The sequence below is a fragment of the Pelmatolapia mariae genome, linkage group LG3_W (assembly GCF_036321145.2).
Source record: "Pelmatolapia mariae isolate MD_Pm_ZW linkage group LG3_W, Pm_UMD_F_2, whole genome shotgun sequence".
NCBI lineage: Eukaryota > Metazoa > Chordata > Actinopteri > Cichliformes > Cichlidae > Pelmatolapia > Pelmatolapia mariae.
Window position 1 is genome coordinate 80,134,200 of NC_086229.1, and position 24,171 is coordinate 80,158,370.

General features: G+C 40.2%; 1 protein-coding gene across 2 annotated transcripts; it reads right to left on the reverse strand.

Moving 5' to 3' along the window:
* Positions 1-1,474: 1,474 nt before the first annotated feature.
* Positions 1,475-22,317, reverse strand: LOC134619165 (hepatocyte growth factor activator). Of its 2 annotated transcripts, XM_063464936.1 has the most exons (14): positions 22,142-22,317; positions 21,984-22,035; positions 21,489-21,582; positions 17,546-17,619; positions 17,297-17,440; positions 13,810-13,941; positions 10,052-10,162; positions 9,367-9,541; positions 8,526-8,623; positions 6,671-6,935; positions 4,587-4,726; positions 4,133-4,273; positions 3,626-3,768; positions 1,475-1,782 (listed from the first exon to the last, which is right to left on the reverse strand). In XM_063464936.1, the coding sequence occupies exons 1-14, from the start codon at positions 22,202-22,204 to the stop codon at positions 1,588-1,590; spliced, it is 1,827 nt and encodes a 608-aa protein (XP_063321006.1). In that variant the 5' UTR covers positions 22,205-22,317; the 3' UTR covers positions 1,475-1,587. The 2 variants fall into 2 exon arrangements, with proteins under 2 accessions (XP_063321006.1, XP_063321015.1); XM_063464945.1 differs by lacking the exons at positions 8,526-8,623; positions 9,367-9,541.
* Positions 22,318-24,171: the final 1,854 nt, after the last annotated feature.

Below are 24,171 nucleotides of genomic sequence, written 5' to 3' on the forward strand. Positions count from 1 at the left end.
ACCGCTGGAAAAAGGTTTGACAATTAAACAAGTTATAAGGATTTTAACTGTGGACATATCACCAGCCTGTGTAAATGTACATTAGTAGATGTGGCCAAAAAATGGACAAAACCTTTGCACGGTAAAAGAGGCAGGAGCCACTGATTCACCGTGTGAAGGGGAACCCATTCATACACCTATACTTCATTTACTCTAGTCCACTTATCAGCTGATGAGATTGCAAACCTCTAGCTTTTCCTCATAGTGTAGTTTCATTTCACACAGAGAAAAAAAGCTGAGCGATCTCAAAATTTCATTTTGATTACCGGCCACACATCTGCAGTGGGAGCAGCAAGAGCAAAAACAGGAAGACAGCTGTGTATTCTGGACGAGTGGTAACATGGAGACTTCAGTCCTAACGTTCATATTTTTCTGTTAATTATTATTTCAGCCAATAATGTTCAGTGTACCTCTGTGGCACTCTGCTGATTAGTGTATACCTGGTAACTGGGTTGCATCGAGGTGAGATCGCATTCTCACCAGCGAACTGCTCTGCAGTTTGTTTGGTCCGCCTCCTCCGAAAGGTCTTGGTACAGTTGTTTTAGTCTGCACACCTGTGCAAAAGAACCATACCAAGAGGGGAAAGCAATCTGAAGTTCAATTTAAATGGATTAAACAACTAAACACCATGAAGATGTATTTAGAATTTCCAGAAAAAAGGTCACCCACACCCCGAGGTAATTTGTATCCGTGCACTTCATTGATTTGAGAACCAAAGCAGGGCAGTCTAACTGCAGGGGTGTGTTTGGTGCCACCCAAGGTCTCCCAGACCCTGGAGCTAATCACATACACTCAGTGTCTCTGGACCTATTAAGGTAATTTTAAGCTTTTAATGCCCCTTTATTATCTTTACATTCAGTTGTTCTTGGAGCTACTTTATGTATTTGGCTTCATAGTTTTAGGTATCTGGAAAGTTCATCCACAAAACAACCTTAAAACTGAACTATGCATATTAAAAGTACCACATCATGTCTGTACAGTCTCTTTATCTAATTGTACATATATCAGCAATAAATATATATATTTTTTTTACCCAGTTTCTGTTATTTTCTTAGAGATGTTTCATTGTTTCAAAGCTAATGTGCTTAACTAGTACAGTAAAAGGACTCAAGACCTTGGGATGAGCTATTTTAATCCATCTATTATTTCTAAAGCCCATTTATATACTTAATTTAAAAAAAAAAAAACTAAAGAGAGAAATATCTGATGAATGATTTCAAAGAATGAACTGAACAGCAATACATTTCAAATCTCAGAAAATCCAGCCTCATGATAACAGAGAAAAGTCCACTTGGAGAAAAACATCATGGTATTCAGCTTGTAAGTGAACCTTGAGACTGGCTTGTTTTAATTACATTCACAACATATCACAGCTCTTTAACAAAGACACTCAAAGTTTGATGTCACTGAAAGTCATTGAAGGTTTATTCAGTCTCAAAATATTTCACAGTTAAACAAATAACCTGTAAACTTCCAGAAGCTTTACAATAATAAAAACATTGTAAAAAGTTCATATATAATATCTTTAAACATGTCACGCGCGAAAGGTTATTTCCAGGTAATGTCGTTTGGTGAAGGTTTGGGTTTGCGTTTGATCACTGAATCGATCCAGTCTATGTAATTCACTACTTTTGTGTAAACTCCGGGTTTATTGGAGCGGCCGCAGCCCTCCCCCCAGCTGACGATCCCGTACAAGAAGCTGACGTCATTCCTCCCACAAGCCAGCGGGCCCCCGGAGTCGCCCTGAGGAAACGCACAAGTGGATGTACACATGAATATACACGCAGATCACAGTGAAGGCACACAAACGGCTGAGTCACACACTCAAAAATGAATATATTCCTCAAAATTGCTCTCTACCTATGAGCTAAACAGTCAATTGTCTCATTTCATTTAACAGGAAGGAGTTCAAATATTTTACACAGCAGGATGAGCGGGTAGTGTCACACCACAGACATCTCTGAATATCACTGAGACCCTCGTTACCTTCCCCCAACATTTCACTCAGGGGAATCCCTCCTGCCATTTTAAGTGTTGTTCCATTACTGTGAAACCTCAAGCCTGGCCTCTGATGTCATCCCCAACAGAGCCAAGGCGGGAGGTTAAGTACTGTACCGTCCCAGACACAGTGAAATAAAGACATTTGTTTTCTATTCTTCTTTCTTAAATTCACGTGTATTTAAGTTTGTATAGTCATGCCTTAAATGAGATGTTAAAAAGGTAACATTGATTTTTTTTAAACTCTAAAATCTGTCATTGTAAAATAGATTTTTGGTTAAAATGTTGTGATCTTCATGAAGCGAAGTAGTTCATATCTCCAACATCCGCCAGCTTCACATAATTGCAATGACCTGCAGTGGGATCACATGACTGTGCATCAAAGTTTGTTTGATGCAGCGTGTAAGAGTGTAGTTGAGAGCAGGAACATTAACACTGTGGGTTAGAACTTGTATGGATGCAGAGATCCAAGAGGCGCGTACGGTACTGGTCTTTATGTCAAATTATTTTTACACTGGGAAAGAGAAACTACCTGTTTAGAGTAAGGAGTTAAATATAAAACACCAATAATTAACACAATCTAACTCTTAATTAAAATACTGTTAAATAATGAAAGAAAAAACTAACAAAAATATACCATAAAATTTTAAAAGTATGCTCAGCTTTTGGTTCTGACAGAGAGTAAAATAAGTGAAGCAGAATCTGAAATGAAAAAAATATGTAATGACAGAAAAGAGATTAAATCGCAAAAAAGTTCCTGAAGTAAAAGTCCTATTGATATTCTTTATAAATAACTTGATAATAAGCCATAACATTGTCACTGTTGTGCTCAATCGCCCACTTTCCCAAGTGAATTTCCCACCCTGATAAGGATAAGCGGAAGAGAATGGATGGATGGATCTACTCCACTGATGTTTCCGAAAATCCTTATATAGAGTTTTAAGCTTTTAACCAAGCCAGCCAGCTATGAGGTGAATCATGACTATAAAGGAAAAGATTCAGATAAAAAAATTAAAGGGAAATAAAAAGAAAAAAATGATTAGTTAAAACAGTGAAGGAACTACTCATCCCATAATGTTTTGCAATTCATCGAATTTACAGCAAATGACTTCTAACCTTCTTCCATAATAACTGTTCATTTATTAAGCTACCTGCTAATTTAGATATTTCCATGGTAACCTTAATGTCCAACCACGAGAGATACCGCTGTTTAAATTCTGGATTGATTTTTTTTTTCACGACATTGTAAATAAAACTTGTTTCCCTAAAAACAAAGTTGTTATCATACAGAATTGTGGTTTCTTGTGACACATATCATCATTTCACAGTGTCATAGCAGCTCTGCTATGTATAGTTATAGTATTATGGCTCATAATCAGAACGTGACTATGATTTTTATTTCCAGAACCTCGCTGCTGAGCTCTATAGTGCTGGTGAATCTGGTGTCTTAACTGCAAATATGACATCGAGCCAGGAGCTAATTTAAAATGTAAAAAGATGTTTCTATCATGGGACTCTGTTTTAGGACACCAGCGCTTCCTTGGCAGAATTACATCAAATCATGACAGTCCTCAAAATGCTTTCCTACCTGGCACGCATCAACGCAGCCGTTAATCCCTGCACAAATCATGTCACTGGTGACATGGTTGCCATACACTTCTGGCTTCTTGCAATTATCATGAGGAGTCAGTCTCACTCCAGCCTCCTGCAGAGTGGAGTATCCCATTCCCTCTGTCAAATAAAACACAAATGAGTCATCGTGTTAGATAAAAGCCCAGTAACACCGAGCTGTCACCCCGTATTTTTTTCCCGGTCCTTATGCTAAGCTAAGCTAATCGTCTCCCGGCTGTGACAGATTTAGCCCTGAAGATGAAAGCAAATTACTATTTTCCAAAGTGACAAAATGTTTCTTTTATGTGCGTTAAAAATAAATCTAAAACTTTTCTCAAAGAGACATAGCAGCGCAAACAATTTTGGCCCCACTGTCACGGTTTAAGTGTGTAAACAAATTCGTGATCAATGCACGAATGTAAATAGTTGTCATCGTGATAAAACGGAAATGACACAGCTCTGCTATGACCTCCTCATTACTCACTCTCTTGTGTATGTCCCCAGCCACTAATGGTGCAGCAGTAGTAATCGGGGAACGTCATGCTTTTGTCTGGGAGACAGATGGGCCTGATGAACGGGGTTTTCCTCACACATCGCCCGTCCTGCTTCTTCAGTTTGATTAGAACTGCCAAACAGAAATAAAATGTTATGAAACAGGCAAAGAAATGAAGCAAAGGTATGAAGGAAGTGGCAGACTTCGCCTCGGGAAAATGTCACACCCAACTGTCAATATACATATATGTGTGCATCTGTGTTTGTGCATGTTTTTATTGCGGGGGTGCAGAGGGACACAGCTGTTCAGTGACACACAGCTGTGCATACAGACTGGGGTCTTAAGTGGGTTTGTGTGTTTCTGAACAGGGACAAGAGGTCTTCCAGTTTATGTGAGTCACTGGCATATGTGTGTGCGTGTGTGTGTATATGCGTTAAATAATTACCAATGTCATGCAGTGTTGGGTTAAACACTGAGAAGTGCCTTGGAAAGATGTAGTCCTCCACTCCAAATGTCCTCGTGTTGGGACTGGTGGTATTATACCTATGCTGGCCCAGGACCACACGGATTTGAGATTTCAGGGGGCTGAAGAAAGACATTCTTAATTAATTCATTAGTATACCAACGTCCACAATCACAAAGCTCATCAAGTCAAAATAAACTTGAGTCAACTGGAGTACTTCACCAACTAATGCCTTGTTTTTCATGAAATCTGGTGAGAAAATTACAGAACCCAAAATACCTCCACAGAACATTTGTTTTAGCTTTTAGCAGCACAGTCAAACACATTTGGCCTTTAAGGGGGCTAAAAAATGAAGCCAATGCAGAACTTTCAAACGCTGCAGTTAAATAGGTGTTTTTATTGTCATTTGGAAAATAGTTGATGAGTATTTGCATACGAGTTCGAGTATTAAGTACAAACTATGGACGAATGCATGACTCTGCTAGCAAACAAAACAAAACCAAAAGTTAAACTTATGCATTATTAAAGAGAATATAGCTTCCAGGTCTAAAAGGTGAAGCAAATGCAGACGTGCCTTAAACCAGCCCTTGCTTGGCATTATGCTTACATTGCTTGAGAGTTGCCTGCCCTTTTGGATGTGATATAACTGCGTGTCACTCAGGAAAACTGTGCATTTTGCGACCACTTGGTGAGTGGTTGCTGGAGACTGCTAGCCCTCATTAGGTAAACTCAGTTGCAAAGACGATGCTGTATCAAGAAACGTGTTGGCTGCAAGCAGATTCTTTGCAGTTTGCATGAAAGACAGCATTTTGTATAATTGCTAACTGCTAGCAAAGCAGTACTTAAACTTGGAAAAAGTGCAACGCAAACCAGAAACAGTCTCCGTTTCTGGCATCGCACTTTGTAAAATCTTACTGCTGTTTGTAAAGTAGTTGGCAAGCGTTTGCAGACAAGCTGAAAACATGACCAAAGTAATAACAAAGAGGTTTTCACTAATTAATTCACATTTTATGCTGGTGACTGGCAGTTGCTAAGGATTCAGTGACTGGTCTCTAGCCCTGTGTGTCTGGGGTTTTAGCCATTACTTTTCCAGGAGCGGTATATAGCTACAGGATGCTAACCAAGCTTACCAACCAATCATTAGCTGATAATTTAGCACGGCGTCCTATCATCCAAATGTGGTCACTCAAGATGGCAAAAAGACCATTCTTTCTTATCATGATTGTTACACTTGTAGGAACCATAGTAGTAACAATAGACAGGAAGAGAGCAATGACACACAAAGGGAGTCAGACTGGTTGACCGATCTTTCAGCCATGTGGCATGCATTCTTACCACTTCGTCACTTAGACTAAAAATCTGTTTAAATTTTTTTACACTACTTTAAAGTCTAATAATTAAAATCTAATGATTTTATTGTTACTTGTGCTGTAAAAAATCCACTTAATTCTGTAATTTTCCTTTCTAAAGCACCATGCTGGCTATAAGATAGTTAAACCCCTGCGATGTTGATAATGCTATTTTATAGTGTGAATTTTAATTAATACTTTCTAATAAAAAATCCAATCAAGCCCCAACTGTACTAAAACACAGTTGTAGCAGTAGACATGGTGCTTAAAAAGAAAGCCTTCCAGATACCATATATTGTATTTTACTATATGCACTCTGCTGTGTAGGTCCAATGCAACATTCAGTTGTTTTAGCAAAAGATTTGAACTTGTGGATGTCAGTAAACAGACATCTGTTTTACTGACATCAGAGGAAGGTGCATGCATTTGCATGTGAATATTACAACATGCATATTTAGACGTGTTTAAGATATAATATACAGAGAATATATTACCGTTTAAAATTCAAGAAATGTGGGGCTTTTGTTGAGTCAGGCTTCCTTCAGTCTTTCATAGACTGACTCAAAAGGGCATACAATTTCTTAAAAGACTCACACTTTCCAAGGTTAAGAGATAACACTGTGCAGAGTGGTCAAAATGGCTGGAAAAACTCATAGCGTTGCCTTTTTTCCACTAATATGTGCAACATCCTCTGCAGCGGTAGAATTCAATACTTACTTGCTGAAGAAGCAGTGGGCCGCAGACACGACCCAGCAAGAGGAGATGAGAGTGCCGCCGCAGAAGTCTGACTGTCCGATGTAAATGGCTGCCATCCATGGATGACTACCTTCCAGAGCCGAGCTTCCGCCCATTATCCTCCCTCTGGCTATCGATAACCTTTTATTGTGCTTTGTCCCGCATACGGGTTTTTTGGCCGGCTTGGAGGATTTGGGTTTTTCAATGGTGGGCAGGACGTTGAATGGAGTAAGCCTCAGAGAAGAAGCTGAAAAAAGTTCAAACAAAGGATTATTCTCAGCTAGGGCTGGGCCATATCATACCATTCACGGTAATACCGGTATAATGTCGGGCAACGATAAGAAAATGAAATATCGCGATAGAATATGGGTAAAACGCGCATGCGCAGTGCCTTTGTTTTCATACGCACATGACGGAAAAAGCATGGCGGCGACGGAGAATGAGAAGGGCGAAAGCGGATCGTTGAATGAAACGGATGAACCAGAATTGGTTTGTAAAAATGCTGCAACTTCAGTGGTGTGGAACTGGTTTAGCTTTCGTCCGTCAGATACACAACAAAGCACTATTTTTGGTAGAGCATGCTAGCGGGCCGTCATTATTACCGTGTTTTTTGGAAAATACGGCACACTTAAAATCAATCCTTTGATTTTTCTGAAAATTGACAGTGTCCCTTATAATCCCGTGTGCCTTATGTATGAATTCTGGTTGTGTTTACTGACCTCGAAACGATTTTATGTGGTACACGGCGCTCGAAAATCTGTCAGATGTTTTAGTACGACTTTGCTAAGCTACGAAGCCGCACCGCTTGATGGATTGTCGGAGCATTACGGCTATCGTAGGCAGGAGCCTCGCGGAGTGATATGTACAGTGCTTCAACATAATATTACCATATTGTGTGTGTATAACCTCTTTTTAAGTTTTGTGGATATTATACATGGTTATGCTGAGGATATGTCGGCCAATTTCCACTGGAAATGCCTTTTGGCTAAACTGTCAGCAAGGAATTTGCATTTGCACTGTTAAATTTTTATATAACTTTAATGCACATAAAAAACAGCTGCTTGTTTAAGTGAAAATATATAAATCATGTGTTGAGGATGATCAGGAAGAAGATTATGAATTCGGTGCATACCCCTGGCATCATGACAGACAGCTGTGCCAAACCCCACTCACCACATAAACATTTGGCTCCACCTGACGTGACATGTTGGGTGAGTAATGTCTTATTATTTCCCCCATATCTAACCTAGCCAATGTTTTTCCTTTAAAAAAAAAAAAAAAGCTCTTTCACTAAACCAGTCAGCTTGGCTGAATTTAACTTTTGAGAGCAGCGTGACTCAGCGGCACAGATTAGCTGCCTTCTCTGCACTGTTTTTTTTTCTGTTTTTAAATCTAAAACTGGATTTTTAATTAAATGTGAAGGCATTTAATAAGCCTCCATGTTCGAGAAATGTTTCTCGAATGAGGAGCGCCAGTGTCAATGTCATATGAACGAGGCCGAGAGAGAGAAGACGCTGCTGCACTGCGTGACCTTTGTGAAAGATCATCAGTTTTTGCATGTTGTAATGATGGAATGAATGTTCAGAGAGTGGCAGCTAAATAAATCTGCTACTCTTAATGAGGAAACAAAATGGATATGAACAGTATTACAAACGAGGGGGGTTAGAATATGTACATATATAGATTTAAACAGCACAACAGCTCAGGTGTCTGGTCAAGCTAACAGACGTATGCCTTAATCTTATGCTAAAGCATATCCACACTCCAATATACTGCCTCAATTACAAAATAATTACATTCTGCACACAAACTCCTTCCCTGCATCCTGCTTACTCACACGCAGCCATCACACAGGAGGGGACGTCACAGTACTCCCAGGAGATGGCGCTGTCTTTTATTGTGTAACACCAAGGCTTCTTGTCCTCGTCTGGGTTTCTACACACAGAGATACACAACGGACAGAGTGTGTACATGCTTGTGTGCGTGTAGCCTCACTGCTTCCTATCTTTATATATTGCTTCATTAGCTGAATGTCTCACAGGGGCTCCATTGCCATTCAAATCCACACACTCACACGCAGATAATTCGTTTTCTTTCTACATTCGTTTCACATTTTAACAACCAGGATTCAGGTTTTAGTTTTAAAGTTGCAATATGCAATCTTACCAATAATTAATGATCTATCCGAGCCTGGGTGTAAGTCTAAATCCCATTGTTTGCTTTGGCCTGGGACAATTTGGGAAATGTGCCATTTGCTGTCAGTATGTCTTCCTGCTCATGAGAAGTCATAGTAAGAAATCAGCTGAAGGAAGAAGGCAGGAAGGACTGGACTAAGAGTGAATGTGCCAGAGATAAGCCTTTTGGCATGATGGTTTCAGGGTTTCCCCTCAGTAGCTATGTGCTCGTAAGTCACACGAATGACAAGAGTTGACACATGGAGTTGACAGATAAGGAGCATAAAGCTTTTGCTAGCTCAGGGTAAAAAAAAGTTGGATACTGCAGCTTTAAAACAGAAATTATGTGCAAACTATATAGAAATGTGGCCTTCCAGATAAGACTGTTTGCAGCACAGCAACCGACAGAGGCTTTAATATCTCATTTTGATTAACTGTTGGAGAAACAACTACTAGAAAATCTACCATAGCTGCTATTAAGGCAGGATGATTTAGCACACACACCTGCAGTAGGCATGCTCCCCAAGGCCTTTAACAGGTGATGCAATCACTGTGCCCACATGGAGCTCATCAAACAGCAGGTCTGAGTTCCACGGCAGACACCGGGCGCCGGACACGGTGGTGCCCACCAGGCCTCTGTAACCTGTGCCCCTGCTGCTATAGCACTCTGTCTCTGGCTCTGCTCACACAAGCCACAGAGAGAGAGAGAGAAAGAGAGAGAGAGACACGGAAATAATCCCAGCCGTAACCACAGTAAAACACAGGTATGTAAACAATATGAAAGCGATCACACAAACTCCGGATGCAGCAGATATGTGTGTGCGATGACAGCTCTCTTCTCCTCAGAATGAGTCAGAACACGTTTTAAAACTTCTCTCTGAACGCGTTAATGACAGCTGGGTACAAGCTCACCAGCACGCCCTCACCTGTGACCATTAATCAAACTATTGTCATCCACACATGCACGAGCATGCATCTGTGCATACGTGACACAATGAGGATTCCATACATCTGCTCTCGCATATGACAAAGACTCTGGCTCTATGCAGTGACTAGAAAATCTGCCCTCTGCTATTTTTAGCCCAATACAAACATCATTTCATGTCAACTGTGCTTTCTGCTCAGAGCAAATTTTGCATTTCCATTCGAATGAGGAAAACGGGAACGTAGCACTCAGCGTATGACTTACCGAGACTACAGTGAGGTCCACTGTAGCCATGCCTGCAGTTACACACTTCCTTTCCGGTGGATATGATCAGTCGACACGTTCCGTCGTTCTGACATGGGTTTGTACGGCACACTGGACACATCAAGACACACACTGTCACATCCTAATGCCATTCTCTTTAAAATGCTTGTTTTAAGCAAAACTTTTATTAACATTTAGCTTGTTTAACGGACCCATTATGATACTTCCATTATGATAGTCGCTATGCACAGTTTAAAAGAGCATTGGTGTGGCCCCTTAGTTTATTATTTATCTCCTTTGTGACTCAGTCACATTAGAATAAAAATACAATGGCAACCTCCTTCCTGAGTGTTTGCAGTGAATTTGTTCCACATATGACAAACAGTTGCAAGTAACTGTAGCAACCAACAGGTCAATTGAAGGTGATTGCTTAGTAGGTGGCAACCTGTCTCCAATCAATCGCAGTATGACTCAGACCATAATGGTTTCCAAATGTTTGCTGTCTAATTTATAAATTCAGAAAGACTCTCAACATGTTGCAATCAATCTGAGTCAGTCTGTGTCAATGAACCCAACTCGTCTACCACGTGTATCTTTGCATTAGGTGACTAGACTCAACTGGTTGCCAGGTTGTTGTATTCTTTAGTGATGTGTCGGTCGCGAACGAAATGGCTCTTAGAGCCGGATCTTTGACGTGAACGACGTGAGCCGGCTCCTTATCGCGAGCCGTGGGGTTTTTTTTTTTCTTTCTCTCACCCTCTCTCTCGCACTTTTTTCCGCTTCACTCCGCATACGAGCCTTGTGCTTTGCGCTGGGCAGAGGGGGGAGGGGTGGTAGTTACACTCGCAGTTGCACAGGAACAGAGCGGGAGGTCACATTAGAAAGGTATAGTAATCATCCACAACTATTTTCAGTTGCGGATGACAAAGGATTCAGAAAGTTTATTCATGCAGGCCAATATGACAGAGAATATGCATGTTGTTTTTGTTTTCATATTTTAATTTATATTTAATTGTGTTGTGGTTTGCAGTGTTTAGTGTTTGTTTGTTTAAAAGGAAAAAGCTGAAAATTTAAATAGTTAAAAGTTGAACTGTGACTAGTTGGTTTTTGTATTATATGATTTATTTATTACATTTTATGTGGAGTGAATAAATAAAAGCATATTTACGGTGGCCCCTAGAGACAAAGCAGCACATACGAACTCTGAAGCACGTACAAACGCCGAAGCACGTAAAAACTCCAATACACATAAAAACTCAGAAGCACGTAAAAACTCCAAAACACGTACAAAACACAACAGAAGTGCTCCAGAATGCTAGGCGCAGTGTTGAGCTTTTGTTACCTAGTGGCTACACAAGCCAGCAAATACCAACGACCGGATTTGGTGTGTGGTAGTAACAGGTAAATGAACTTTTTTTTTAATTATTTGAATATATATGAGTGCTTGTGTATAAATACACAAACCATACACATATGCTTTCAATTGTATAATTTAAGTGATCTAGGTAGCTCTGTTTTGAAGTTCAGTTAACGCTAGAAATGTGTTTTGGAGTTTGTACGTGCTTTGTCTCTAGGGGCCACTGTATATAATTATATATATACAGTATAAACATATATAAATAAAACCACTTTTTTTTACATCAGTAATTCCTTTTGTGCATAATTTTATATTATTGTTAATAATAAATGAATTAAAGCAACAAAACAACCTGAAGAGCCGGTTCGGAGCTGAAAGAGCCGGCTCTTTTTAGTGAGCCGAGCCGAAAGAGCCGGTTCTCTAAAAAGAGCCGGAAATCCCATCACTAGTATTCTGGTTATATTTCTATAAAATAAAAAGGTTGTCGAGCACCTAGGTCATTTTGCTGAGAAATTGCAACTATTGAAATTGCCATCCCTACATTACTATCTTTGGAGGAATTTCTGTTTCAAATCTATGAGGTTCTGGCTGAATTCTGAAGTAGTTAATGTAGAGTCCTGAAGTAGAATTCCTATAGATGCCAACAAAATTGTAGCAAATGGCCAGACATTTCCAATTTTTACACTTTGGAACAACTGGTTGGAACTAAACCAAGGAAACCACCGGTTGCTAAGGTAAAAAGTGTATTGCCTGACTGACCTGTTGCTTGCTGTTGATGCATTAAAACTTCCTTGTGATTCTTTTTGGACATTAGCAATTTGCTGTTGTCGCAAGTAATTTGTGTGGTAGCCACAGACTCGTCTGCAAACACTCACCAGCTAGTTGCGAAATGTTAGTAAAACAGAGAACGTCCACATTCAAAGTAAAAGTTGTAGCTTGGTGCAACTTTAAGGTTAAGGGAACTTTATGGTGATTGGCTGCCCCTCATAACGAGAAAGCTTAAACAGCACTTAGGTGGTTGCTGCTGTTCTGTGTATGAGGTATGAATTATATATGTATATAATATATATGTATTATGTATGTATTTATTATATATGTATTATGTATGTACTACATGTATTAAATCATGCATGGCCACGTCTGAGAAAAAAAACTGCATGAAACTGAGCATTTAGAGCAGTATGACGCCTGAGCTCACAGGGATTACTCTGACATACACTGACCTCGCTATTTGAAACTTCTGTATTTTGGCATCAATCATTGTAAAGCACTGTAATAGTACATTTATAACAGACAATAATTCAACAATAATTAGCATTGCTACACCATCATGCTTTTTCCTACGCAGGTTTTAAATGTAATTATCAATAAATTTTAGATTACCAAAAGAAAACTGCAAAAGAAACCTCTGAGTATTTTAACCTGACTCTACAGTTCTGCTCAGGTGGACTTACTAACATCTTCCGGTCTCTTTTTTTTGGTTTTGGTTCACTCTCACCCATGCATCTGTGTTCTAATGTACATGTAATATATCTGGGTCTGAGCAGCCTCTTGTGACAAAATATAACATACAGAAAATATGCTGGAGATCAGAGATGCCATAAGTTTATTGGGTTTTACTGAAAGTGAGCAGTCCTGATGTGCTTTGAAGAAAAAAAAAGTTGTTTCATTTTAAAACAATGTAAAGCACATTAAGGGTCAGGTTCAAGCTAGAAGCAAAACTTTTTTTTTTAGTTCTGCGACTCCTGTAAGCTGAGCCCCTATCATCATGACAAAAGCAGTTTCAGCTGAAGAAGCATGAAAATACCTCCCTGATTGTATCTCCTTTATGCCAGGGGAATCTGCTAAACGCCGGTGAAGGTCCCCCATTGAGATGAAAGCACCCTATGGACCCATGGGGTGTGTCCTAAAACACCATTCCTGAGTCACAGTGAGTCATATAATCTGCCTTTTCTTCAATGCAAAGTTACTCTTGTAACTATGGAGCTGTGATCAAAGAAAGGGTAGGGCACGTCTTTCAAACCTCCTCTTATGAGAGTGAAAAAAAAACATTTCTTCAGGCTAGGAGGAGATCTGATACTTTTTTGGAGGCCTGAGATCAAGTTGTATAATTTTTTTTAAAAAATTATATGAGTTGCTAAGGTTGCTAGGTTTTTATCTTTATGTTTATTTAATGAAAAAAAAAACCCAAAAAATTCCAATATGTAGCAATATTTCGTTTGTCATAGTCCGCTGATTTGAACATCAATTCAAGCAGCTGTCAAAGCAAATAGCGCTGAAGTCATTGCAGCCTATTGTATTGAGTTTCGCTCTCATCACCCCAACAACAGCAAAAAATGGCAAAGAAAAAAAAACTGGACACATTCAGAGCGGAACAACAAAAGCAGAAAGCATGTCTTACTTGTGTAGTGGACTCTCTCACACTTGATTTCCCCTGCCACACATGTGCACTGTTCCACATTACGGAGGTGAATTCGTCCCCAAGACTCTCCGATGTCATAATAGCGCAGGTGTACGGTTTCGTAGCACTTCTCTGAAAAAGCCGACACAACACATGAAAGGCGTCGGGGCTGAAATGGGAGAGCAGATTGAAGAGCTCAATGGAGCGTACGGAGCAAATCTCCGATGGCTGAGCTGCTGTGATGGATCCATTTTTCTGTGTTTTTCTATCTTCTTTCACTGCTTCGCTTTCAGCTGAAAAGTGAAACCTGTTTACAGGTGACTCATAACTGATTTGCCATTATCTCGGCCTGAAGGCAAGCACGCAAAATTTCAGCAGCATTTTAACGGAAAACACAGATTAAATGAAACTGGCATGTCATTTCAATGTTATACACGTCACGTTATTTTTGAAGCGTATGCCGCATTTATAGGGCCATGACGAACGTAAGACTGTCACTCAAATCTTTCAATCACATCTCAGTGTCTATATCAGCAAATAGAGATTGCTCAGTTGTCATCTTGATAGCATCCTGTCAGTGGCGTGTAAGGATATAGCTGAATGCAACTAAACCAATTTAAAGTCATTTAAACAAACTACATTTGCTGCTAAAAAAGAGAAATCACTGTGTCACTGCTGGTCTGTAACCAGTTCCGCCTTAATTCCTTCAGGATATGAAGCTCCCGCCCAGATAAGCTTGGGAACCAATAATTACAAAAATTGATAATCACAGCTTGCCAGTCATTGGGGAATTTATTGCGTCAGACATCAGTGATTCCACCTTTGGGCACGGCAACTTTGTGGTGCTTTGCTAGTGGCAGCTTTTTGGCATCGGCCACAATCTTTTTTATTGTAAATGTGTAAATCTCTGGAACTAACAGATGGGGTGGTGCTACTGGCAGCGGCAGAACAGGGTTACATGAGGTGGGGTTGAAAGCCAAGGAAAACTGGTACACAGACTCTTACAGTGGCTTGCAAAAGTATTCGGCCCCCTTGAACTTTTCCACATTTTGTCACATTACAGCCACAAACATGAATCAATTTTATTGGAATTCCACGTGAAAGACCAATACAAAGTGGTGTACACGTGAGAAGTGGAACGAAAATCATACATGATTCCAAACATTTTTTACAAATAAATAACTGCAAAGTGGGGTGTGCATAATTATTCAACCCCCTGAGTCAATACTTTGTAGAACCACCTTTTGCTGCAATTACAGCTGCCAGTCTTTTAGGGTATGTCTCTACCAGCTTTGCACATCTAGAGACTGAAATTCTTGCCCATTCTTCTTTGCAAAACAGCTCCAGCTCAGTCAGATTAGATGGACAGCGTTTGTGAACAGCAGTTTTCAGATCTTGCCACAGATTCTGGATTGGATTTAGATCTGGACTTTGACTGGGCCATTCTAACACATGGATATGTTTTGTTTTAAACCATTCCATTGTTGCCCTGGCTTTATGTTTAGGGTCGTTGTCCTCCTGGAAGGTGAACCTCTGTCCCAGTCTCAAGTCTTTTGCAGACTCCAAGAGGTTTTCTTCCAAGATTGCCCTGTATTTGGCTCCATCCATCTTCCCATCAACTCTGACCAGCTTCCCTGTCCCTGCTGAAGAGAAGCACCCCCAGAGCATGATGCTGCCACCACCATATTTGACAGTGGGGATGGTGTGTTCAGAGTGATGTGCAGTGTTAGTTTTCCGCCACACACAGCGTTTTGCATTTTGGCCAAAAAGTTCCATTTCGGTCTCATCTGACCAGAGCACCTTCTTCCACATGTTTGCTGTGTCCCCCACATGGCTTGTGGCAAACTGCAAACGGGACTTCTTATGGTTTTCTGTTAACAATGGCTTACTTCTTGCCACTCTTCCATAAAGGCCAGCTTTGTGCAGTGCACGACTAATAGTTGTCCTATGGACAGATTCCCCCACCTGAGCTGTAGATCTCTGCAGCTCGTCCAGAGTCACCATGGGCCTCTTGGCTGCATTTCTGATCAGCGCTCTCCTTGTTCGGCCTGTGAGTTTAGGTGGACGGCCTCGTCTTGGTAGGTTTACAGTTGTGCCATACTCCTTCCATTTCTGAATGATGGCTTGAACAGTGCTCCGTGGGATGTTCAAGGCTTGGGAAATCTTTTTGTAGCCTAAGCCTGCTTTAAATTTCTCAATAACTTTATCCCTGACCTGTCTGGTGTGTTCTTTGGACTTCATGGTGTTGTTGCTCCCAATATTCTCTTAGACAACCTCTGAGGCCGTCACAGAGCAGCTGTATTTGTACTGACATTAGATTACACACAGGTGCACTCTATTTAGTCATTAGCACTCAGCAGGCAATGTCTATGGGCAACTGACTGCACTCAGACCAAAGGGGGCTGAATAATTATGCACACCCCACTTTGCAGTTATTTATTTGTAAAAAATGTTTGGAATCATGTATGATTTTCGTTCCACTTCTCACGTGTACACCACTTTGTATTGGTCTTTCACGTGGAATTCCAATAAAATTGATTCATGTTTGTGGCTGTAATGTGACAAAATGTGGAAAAGTTCAAGGGGGCCGAATACTTTTGCAAGCCACTGTAACTACTGTGATAATCAAGAGTGAACTTAGACTGTCATGCTTTTGTTTGTCATCATGGTTTGTTTCCTTTTTTTTTATCAACCTTTATTTATGCAGGAAATTAAGATCAAAAATCTATTTTACGAGTGTATTTTGGGACCATACAGGCAGCCTTATAACCTAGCATGTTCTTTGACTCCCATAGAAAACCTTGTGCAAGCACAGCGAGTCCAGATTATAATGTAAATTTTCTATCTATGAAAAATTTCCAAATTTAGTTGTTAACAGCTGGGAAAAGGTAAGCTCACAAAGAACAGCATTGGGCCCTGTGGATAAGAGCATCCTTATTCTTGTCACCAGTGAAATTTTAAAACCTCCAACAATTACTGACAGCAATTTTCCTCCTAATCAAAGCTGTAAATCAGTGTAAATAACAGCACTTACCAGTGAGCCAGTAAACTACAACGTTATTGAATGTAGCAGATGTGACAGAAATGAAGCACGTCAAATGCCACACCAATTTAGCCATTGTATGATGAGTGGCCTCTTTGCATAATGAGCCACAATCTGCAACCTTTCTGAAAAGTCAACAGTTGAGCATTTTTAACAAATATAGCCTCTCTATGTGGCTCACTGGTCTCCAGAGAAGAAGGAGTTAACTCTTCACACTCAACTGCCTTTACTAAGCATGAATTTGATTACAGAGTTTTTTTTAGCTGGCATGCTTTTGATTTTGGTTTACATCTGTGGACAACAGATGAATGACAATGCCTAACATGCACTTTGATGTGAATATGTTATGGGAACAGACAAAAAAAGACAGTTTGACAAAACCAAATATGAATGGATGACAAGCACTATGCCATTAATTCATAGAATATTAATAAAAGTACCTACTTTGCTCACATATTGTCCCAGAGAAGCTCTCAGGGCAGGAGCATTCGAATGTGCGTCTGTGTGGGATCGCTGTGCAGACGCCTCCATTCTGACACGGGTTCGCCTGACACGGATCTGTGATTCTGCGTGAAGTGTGGACAGAAACTGAAATCAAAACATCAAAACATAATCAGCAGGAGAACAACAACACTGCAGTTTCTCATTAAACAGCACTGGAAACTCAATCTGCAGCTGGTTTGGTGAGCTAACCATTTGGGTGCCTTCTCTCTGGTGCGCAGAAGCCCCACTTCCTGTCCCGATCAAAATTGTGCGTAAGAGAGCACCTGGGACAAAGGAAACAGGAAGAGAGTCACCTGGAAGTCAGCAAATGCAGTAAATATGCCAAAAACAGAGTCTGCACAATTCTAACAAGCTTGAAAGTTAATATTTTGTATGATCACCTTTATTCTTCAACATAACCTGAACTCTCTTAAGCAAGCTTCTGTAATTTCTTTAAGTAATCTACAGAAATTGTTCTCCAGGCTTCTTGGCAAGTCGAGTGTTACATCTTGAAACACTCTATAGTGCAAACAACAATAAAAAAAATCTGAAAATCACTTTTACTTTCAGCACTACGTAGGGAGAATGAGTGGGATTCTGTTTTATTTGAACTTTTCATTAAACTACAAAGCATATGTTTCCCTCTAGTTCCATAGTGAAAACTACCAGTAACTAAATAAAGGAAAAAATTCTGAACTTCATCAAACAAATGCCTGAATTGTAATTATGGACTGGGGCTGCTGTCTGTGACATCGTGCCGATAGAAAGCCTTGAAATGAAGGTGATACTGAAAAAATGTTACATGTACAGCAACTGATGTAGCAGCCACACTCCTGTATGAAAAGATCATTCACTGGATGCGCTCATTGACTTTAGACGCAGGCCACCATTTTCACATATTTATTGACTCTTAAACATCATAAATCTACTCTTCATCTTGGGAAATGGACAGGATGGTGCTTTGCTACTCCAGAGTGAGGGGCAATGCACTGCAAAGAATTCTCTGGTGAAACAGAAAAAGTCTGTCTTCAAAACAACCGTCTTCTTGGTCTGATATGTAGAAATCTACTTTTTACTATTTTAAATTGAGAGCATTTAGTGGTGTTGCAGTTTGAGACTATTTCATATTAAAAATGTAAGTCAAATGGCACAGCTGGAAAGAGCTAATTGTTATTTTAAACCATCACATTTGAATAACCTGTGTCTGAAGAGGAAAACATGACAGTGAGAATGCGCTTATTAATGTTATTTTAAAAAAGTGTGATATTATTCTTGTAAACACAATGGTTGGATGTTTGTGTTCTGAATTTGTATAAAGGAGTATATAGGACCACTCTTATTCTGAATTATTTTCATGTAAAAAATAAATAAATAATAAATAAATGAATAAATCATCAAACATCTCTGATTTTTTCACAAATCGCACCCTGATTACAACCTTAGTAAGCATATCCTGACTAAGCGTGTAAGTTAGCGTGCCCGCTGACTGTTAGTCATGCTATACTGTTGGATTTGGACATATAGATATTGTGACATAAAAGTGCGTAAACCATGTGCAGAGGATTTTACCCAACCCTTAATCAAACCCACAAGTACCGACACCCTGCTCCAGAACGCTGCATCTTCTGCCAACACACACTAACTAACTCTGTCAATCATCCACTAATCTAACCTGCGTAACATTAACATACCTCTTCTCCACTCACTGTAACTACAACACTTAATGACAAATCCATTCTGACGGTGAGCTGATGAGCACATCACAAAAACATGCAGGGTCAAACCGCCGCAACTTTACATGTAGGTGGACCAGAAAATATTGGCCCATGTATAATTGGATAAATGTTGCTCCAACTTGCTGGCATCCACCCTTTCTGCATCATTTCCAAGTAGTGAAGACTGAAACCCCTCCAGCGTGTCTCCTGTTGTTTTGGGTTTTTTTTTCCAAAATCATAAAAAGATGATTTTGTTGCTGTGTCACAATCTGAAGTGATTTAAAAAAAAACAAAAAAACAAATTGCACCATGATGGTTTTACTGTGGCAGCTGTTTATGCACCCTCGGGATAAACGCTGTGAAACGGCAAAACTTCAGCTATAGTTGCAGTTTCACAGAGTATCTCTGCATTTTATCTTCACAGTTATTAATGATAACACTGTATTATGATAAAATCATCACAGGCCCCAGCAGCAATTGAGCAATAAGCATTTTATTAAAGCCTTTTCGCTCATTACCTCATTAAAATTTGTGATCAGATGGCACTGTCGCATAAATCCCTCATCTCTGCGAGCTGTAATTAGGTGTGACTACACACCCCAAATACACTGCATCAGTGTACAAATCACTGCTATTACAGCAGTGATGGAAAACACCAGTGTTTGTGTTCTTTTAAGGGCATGCAAAAAGCCAGGAACTATCCACCAATTAGAAATAAGAACACTAACTCTACATTTCTCCCTTGAGAAGAAAGCTGCACTTTGTATCTTCCAACCCCACAAAGGTTGACTGTTTCCGGTGCTTTCTTTTAAAGTTATAGAATTTAAAAGTCTGATATAAATATATTGACTTATATTTTTCATACAGACATATTCTGTATATATATATTCCAGTGATACTGTAATCCACTGCAAGACAGTCATCTATGACACAGTATCTGTGTGACTTAACAAGAATAACTATACTTAAAGAGGCAAAGAGTTTGTTCTTCTTCAATGTCAGCTCACTTAAGCTCATTTTAAGCTCTTCAGTTGATAACTGCCACCACAAAGACTGAAGTAGTGTCTGGTATAAGGAGTACATATATTGATGTCTGAAACCAGTGCATCAAAAATTGTACTACAAGAAAACAGTATGACATATGAAAATATCGATATTTTGGCCCACCTCACATGGTAGCAGCTCAATGCATTTAGACATGTAGACAAGATCAAGACAACCTGCTGAAGTTCAAACCAAGCATCGGGTGGAAAGGTGATTTAAGTGACTTTGAATGTGGCATGGTATTGATGCCAGACCGGCTGGCTCGAGTATTTCAGAAACTGCTGATCTACTGGGATTTCCCAACACAACAATCTCTGGGGATTACAGAGAATGGTCTGAAAAACAGAAAATATCCACTGAGTGGCAGTTCTCTGTGTGAAAATGTGTTGTTGATAACAGAGATGAGAGGAGAACGGCCAGACTGCTTTGAACGCATAACACGTCAAACCTTGAAGCAGATGGAAAATAACAACAGAAAAAAAAACCATATTATCCTGTCAGCTAAAAACAGGAAACTTAGGCTACAATTCACAAACGCCTGCCAACAGAAGATAAATGCTGTCTGGTCTGATGAGTAGGCTCACAGTTTGGTGTAGAAAACATGAAAGCATGAATCTGCGCCTCGAGTCCATGATTCAGGTTAATGGTGGTGGAGGTGTAATGTTGTGACCGGATATTTTCTTTGGGTCCTTTAGTACCAAATAAGCATCATTTAAGCAACACAGAGATTTGCATCATGGATGTGTAGCTAACTGTCTGACCTGTGTGCATACAGTAAGTTTGAGATTGAAAAGGGAAGATTGTGGCTCATTGTTTCTTAACTATCAAGCAATCAAAACACACAGCCTGACTCCGCTCCATCAGTCACAATGCTATTCTGCTACATGTGCCTTGACCGTGCTAAGGGTACTGTCAAGTCAAGGCTAGTCGCTTTTATTTAATTAGCACATTTAAAAGCAGCAGGAGCTGCTTTCAAGTCGCTGTGGTAGAATAAAATATACAGTGACAACACTAAGTGGGAAGTGCCAAAGGCAATGATAAACACACATCATCAAGACAGCAAAAAAATAAAAGATGTATTTAAAAAAAACAAGTTCAATACAAACCATGCAATCAAATAATCAGTAAATTATCCAAAGTTTTTTTTTTTTTTACATTTTGTGGAATAAAAGTTTGTGTGTGTGTGTGTGTGTGTGTGTGTGTGTGTGTGTGTGTGTGTGTGTGTGTGTGTGAGAGAGAGAGAGAGAGAGAGAGGGAGAGAGAGAGAGAGAGATCTGTCAGTGTGTGTCAGAGGACTGGAACTTGTGTTTTGACTTGATTACACACACATTACAGACTGTTTGTGAAACCAAAACAGTAAATCCAGACAGACGTGCTGGCTAATAAGGACTCACCATGGTCTTGAGGACAGGACAGTGATGCAGTGATGATGAATCCTTCCACCCTGACGAAAAGGGAATTTACATTCTTTGCCCGTGGTGGTAACAACTGCAGAGGACACAAAGGGGAAAACACAAAACATTAGCAGCAGAAACTGTCTTGGAAACCCCGACCCACCCACTCTCTCGCTGGTTTTCACACACAAAGACCCCTTTCACTTCAAACGAATGGACAAAAATCCATAAGCAAGCTACACCCCCTCCCCTACAGGTAACACCTATGCAAACATCAGCTCACTCAGGACAGAGTGCAGCAGCACCAACTAAGTGAGTAATAATAATAATAATAATAATAATAATAATACTATAGAAAAATGATTTTATTTTTTTTAAGATGACATTCAGTTCACCTCGCCTCCCTCACTTCACCATTTCCTTCTACATTAAACCCAGGACCAGAGTAAAAACAAACAAACAAACAAAAACAAACAATAACAAAAAGAAACTCACCTGTATGGCTCTCCCTCACCGCCTCTGCTTCATATGTAGGTGCTAATGTGTGCTGAAATCAAGGGGGAGACATTATTTCACTCCTTTCACGCTCTCAAAAACACGCAATAACTATAAGCACAGACTCACTTGAGTAGAGAAGTGTGGCTAAAACTTACCACTCCTGCGAAAACGCACAAGAGAAAAAGCATCACGGCGTGTGCCATCGCAAAAGTTTGCATCTGATGTTTCCCTGGTGTCCCGAGAGGCTTATTTCCCGTGTGCCTGTCACGTAATATCTGTCAGTGTCAGAGTCCTCAGCCCGTTTTTGGTCATAGGAAACGTGGGAAATCCTGCAAGTATTATCCTGTCCCTCACAAGTTGAAGCTGTATTGAGTAAACCCGTTGCGTCATTAGGCTTGTCTGACGCTGAGGCATCCTGTATCCCGGCTGGTGTTCCCTCAGCTCCCCCTCTGCGGTCGTTCACGGTTTATCATTACGACTCATCGACACACGAAAGAAACAAGAAGTTTCTTGAGGCAGAGGCAGACAGAGAGGTAATACCGCTCAATCCTTACCCCTTTTAGGTTTAACACTGCTTTCTCCTAAAGTCACCCAATTTTAGCTTTTCTTTCACCTGTGGTGTAGGTGTGCGTCGTTTCTGTACTTAACAGGTATGATTTTGGAACAAACTTTAATAGGTACACCTTGCTCCTCACCTTCCTTCGACTCCTTTTACCTTAAGAGCTGCCTTAATTCTTCATGGCACAGCTTCAACAAGGTGCTGCAAACATTCCTTAGAGATTTAGCTTCATATCGACGCGGGATATGATAGCATCACACGGTTCCTGCAGATTTATCGGCTGCACATCCGCGATGCCAATCTTCCGTGCTACCAGAATAGAGAACAAAGATGCACTATTGGATTGAGATCCGATGACTGTGGAGGCCATTTGAGTATAGTGAACTCATCGTCATGTTTAAAAAAACAGTTTGACATGATCTGAATTTTGTGACACCACACATTATCAGCCAACAGAAGATGGGCATACTGTGGTCATAGACAGCAACAATACTCAGGTAGGCTGTGGTGTCTAAATGGTGCTCACTAAGTGGTGCCGTCTGTACCGCTGATACAATTCGGGATTGATTTCATGTTTACGCCAGATACAGATCCTACCAACTGAATGTTGCAGCAGAAACGAAGACTCATCAGACCAGACAACATTTTTCCAATCTTCTGTTGTCCCAATATACCCACAAAGGTTGTGGTGAGATATTGTTTGCAGTATTACTTTCCTGTTGACAGTTCCTTAGTTGACAGGAGTGGCATCCAGTGTGGTCTTCTGCTGCTGTAGGCCATCTGCTTCAAGGCTGGAAGTGTTGTTGAAGATGCTCTTCTGCATACCTTGGTTGTAATGAGTGGTTAGTATCAGCCTGGACCAGTCTGGCTATTCTCCAGACATTTCCACCCAGAGACCCGTCGCTTACAAATATTTTCTCTTTTCAGACCATTCTCTATGAACCATAGAGAGTGCAGGAACACATCTGCCGTTTCTGAAATACTCAGGTCAGCCCATCTGACATCAACAACCATCAAAGTCCCTAAATCAACTTTCTTCTTCATTCTGATACTCAGATTAAACTTCAGCAAGTCATCCTGACCATATCAGTCTAATAAATTCACTGAGTTGCTGTGGTGTGATTGGAATTATCTCAGTTTTGCTAATCGTTTCATACAATTAGACACCATTGACCATTTGGGGATACAAGGACAAAGAAGTAAGGCGCATTTACCTTTAATGTGCATTTTCAAGCATTATTGTTCCTGTCAGCACTCCCTTCATTCAGTTTGCAGTTCTCTTCAGGTAATCTGTCATCTAGAAGGTTTCTGCCCCTCAATGTACACAATGAGTTTTCTAAATCTGCAGTTGAAGGTTGCAAAATACAAGTGAAATAAGTGTGTGTGACTATGAAAAGTAGTGCCTGCTGTAAAATATTCACAGGTGTTATGCTCAATAATATCTCAAGATACGGAAATGTCTGATCGGGAAGTCAATTTGGGACCTCAAAGGAATTGTTGTTTCTAAGAAGAACTCATTAAAGAAAATACCTCTGAAATGGGGTAAAGCATGGAAGTCAACTATCCAAGAGTTTCATATCTTGTCAGCATTCCAGCAGTGACATGCTGTATCAAGTCAAAGTCCCC

Excerpts from the sequence above, each read along its gene's own strand:
- LOC134619165 (XM_063464936.1), bottom strand. The coding sequence starts at position 22,204 with ATGCAAACTTTTGCGATGGCACACGCCGTGATGCTTTTTCTCTTGTGC. Across the intron at positions 21,583-21,983 it reads GGTGAGGGAGAGCCATACAG|TTGTTACCACCACGGGCAAA; the intron begins GTGAGTTTCTTT and ends TGTCCTCTGCAG. Across the intron at positions 10,163-13,809 it reads TGAGAGAGTCCACTACACAA|TGTGCCGTACAAACCCATGT; the intron begins GTAAGACATGCT and ends TGATGTGTCCAG.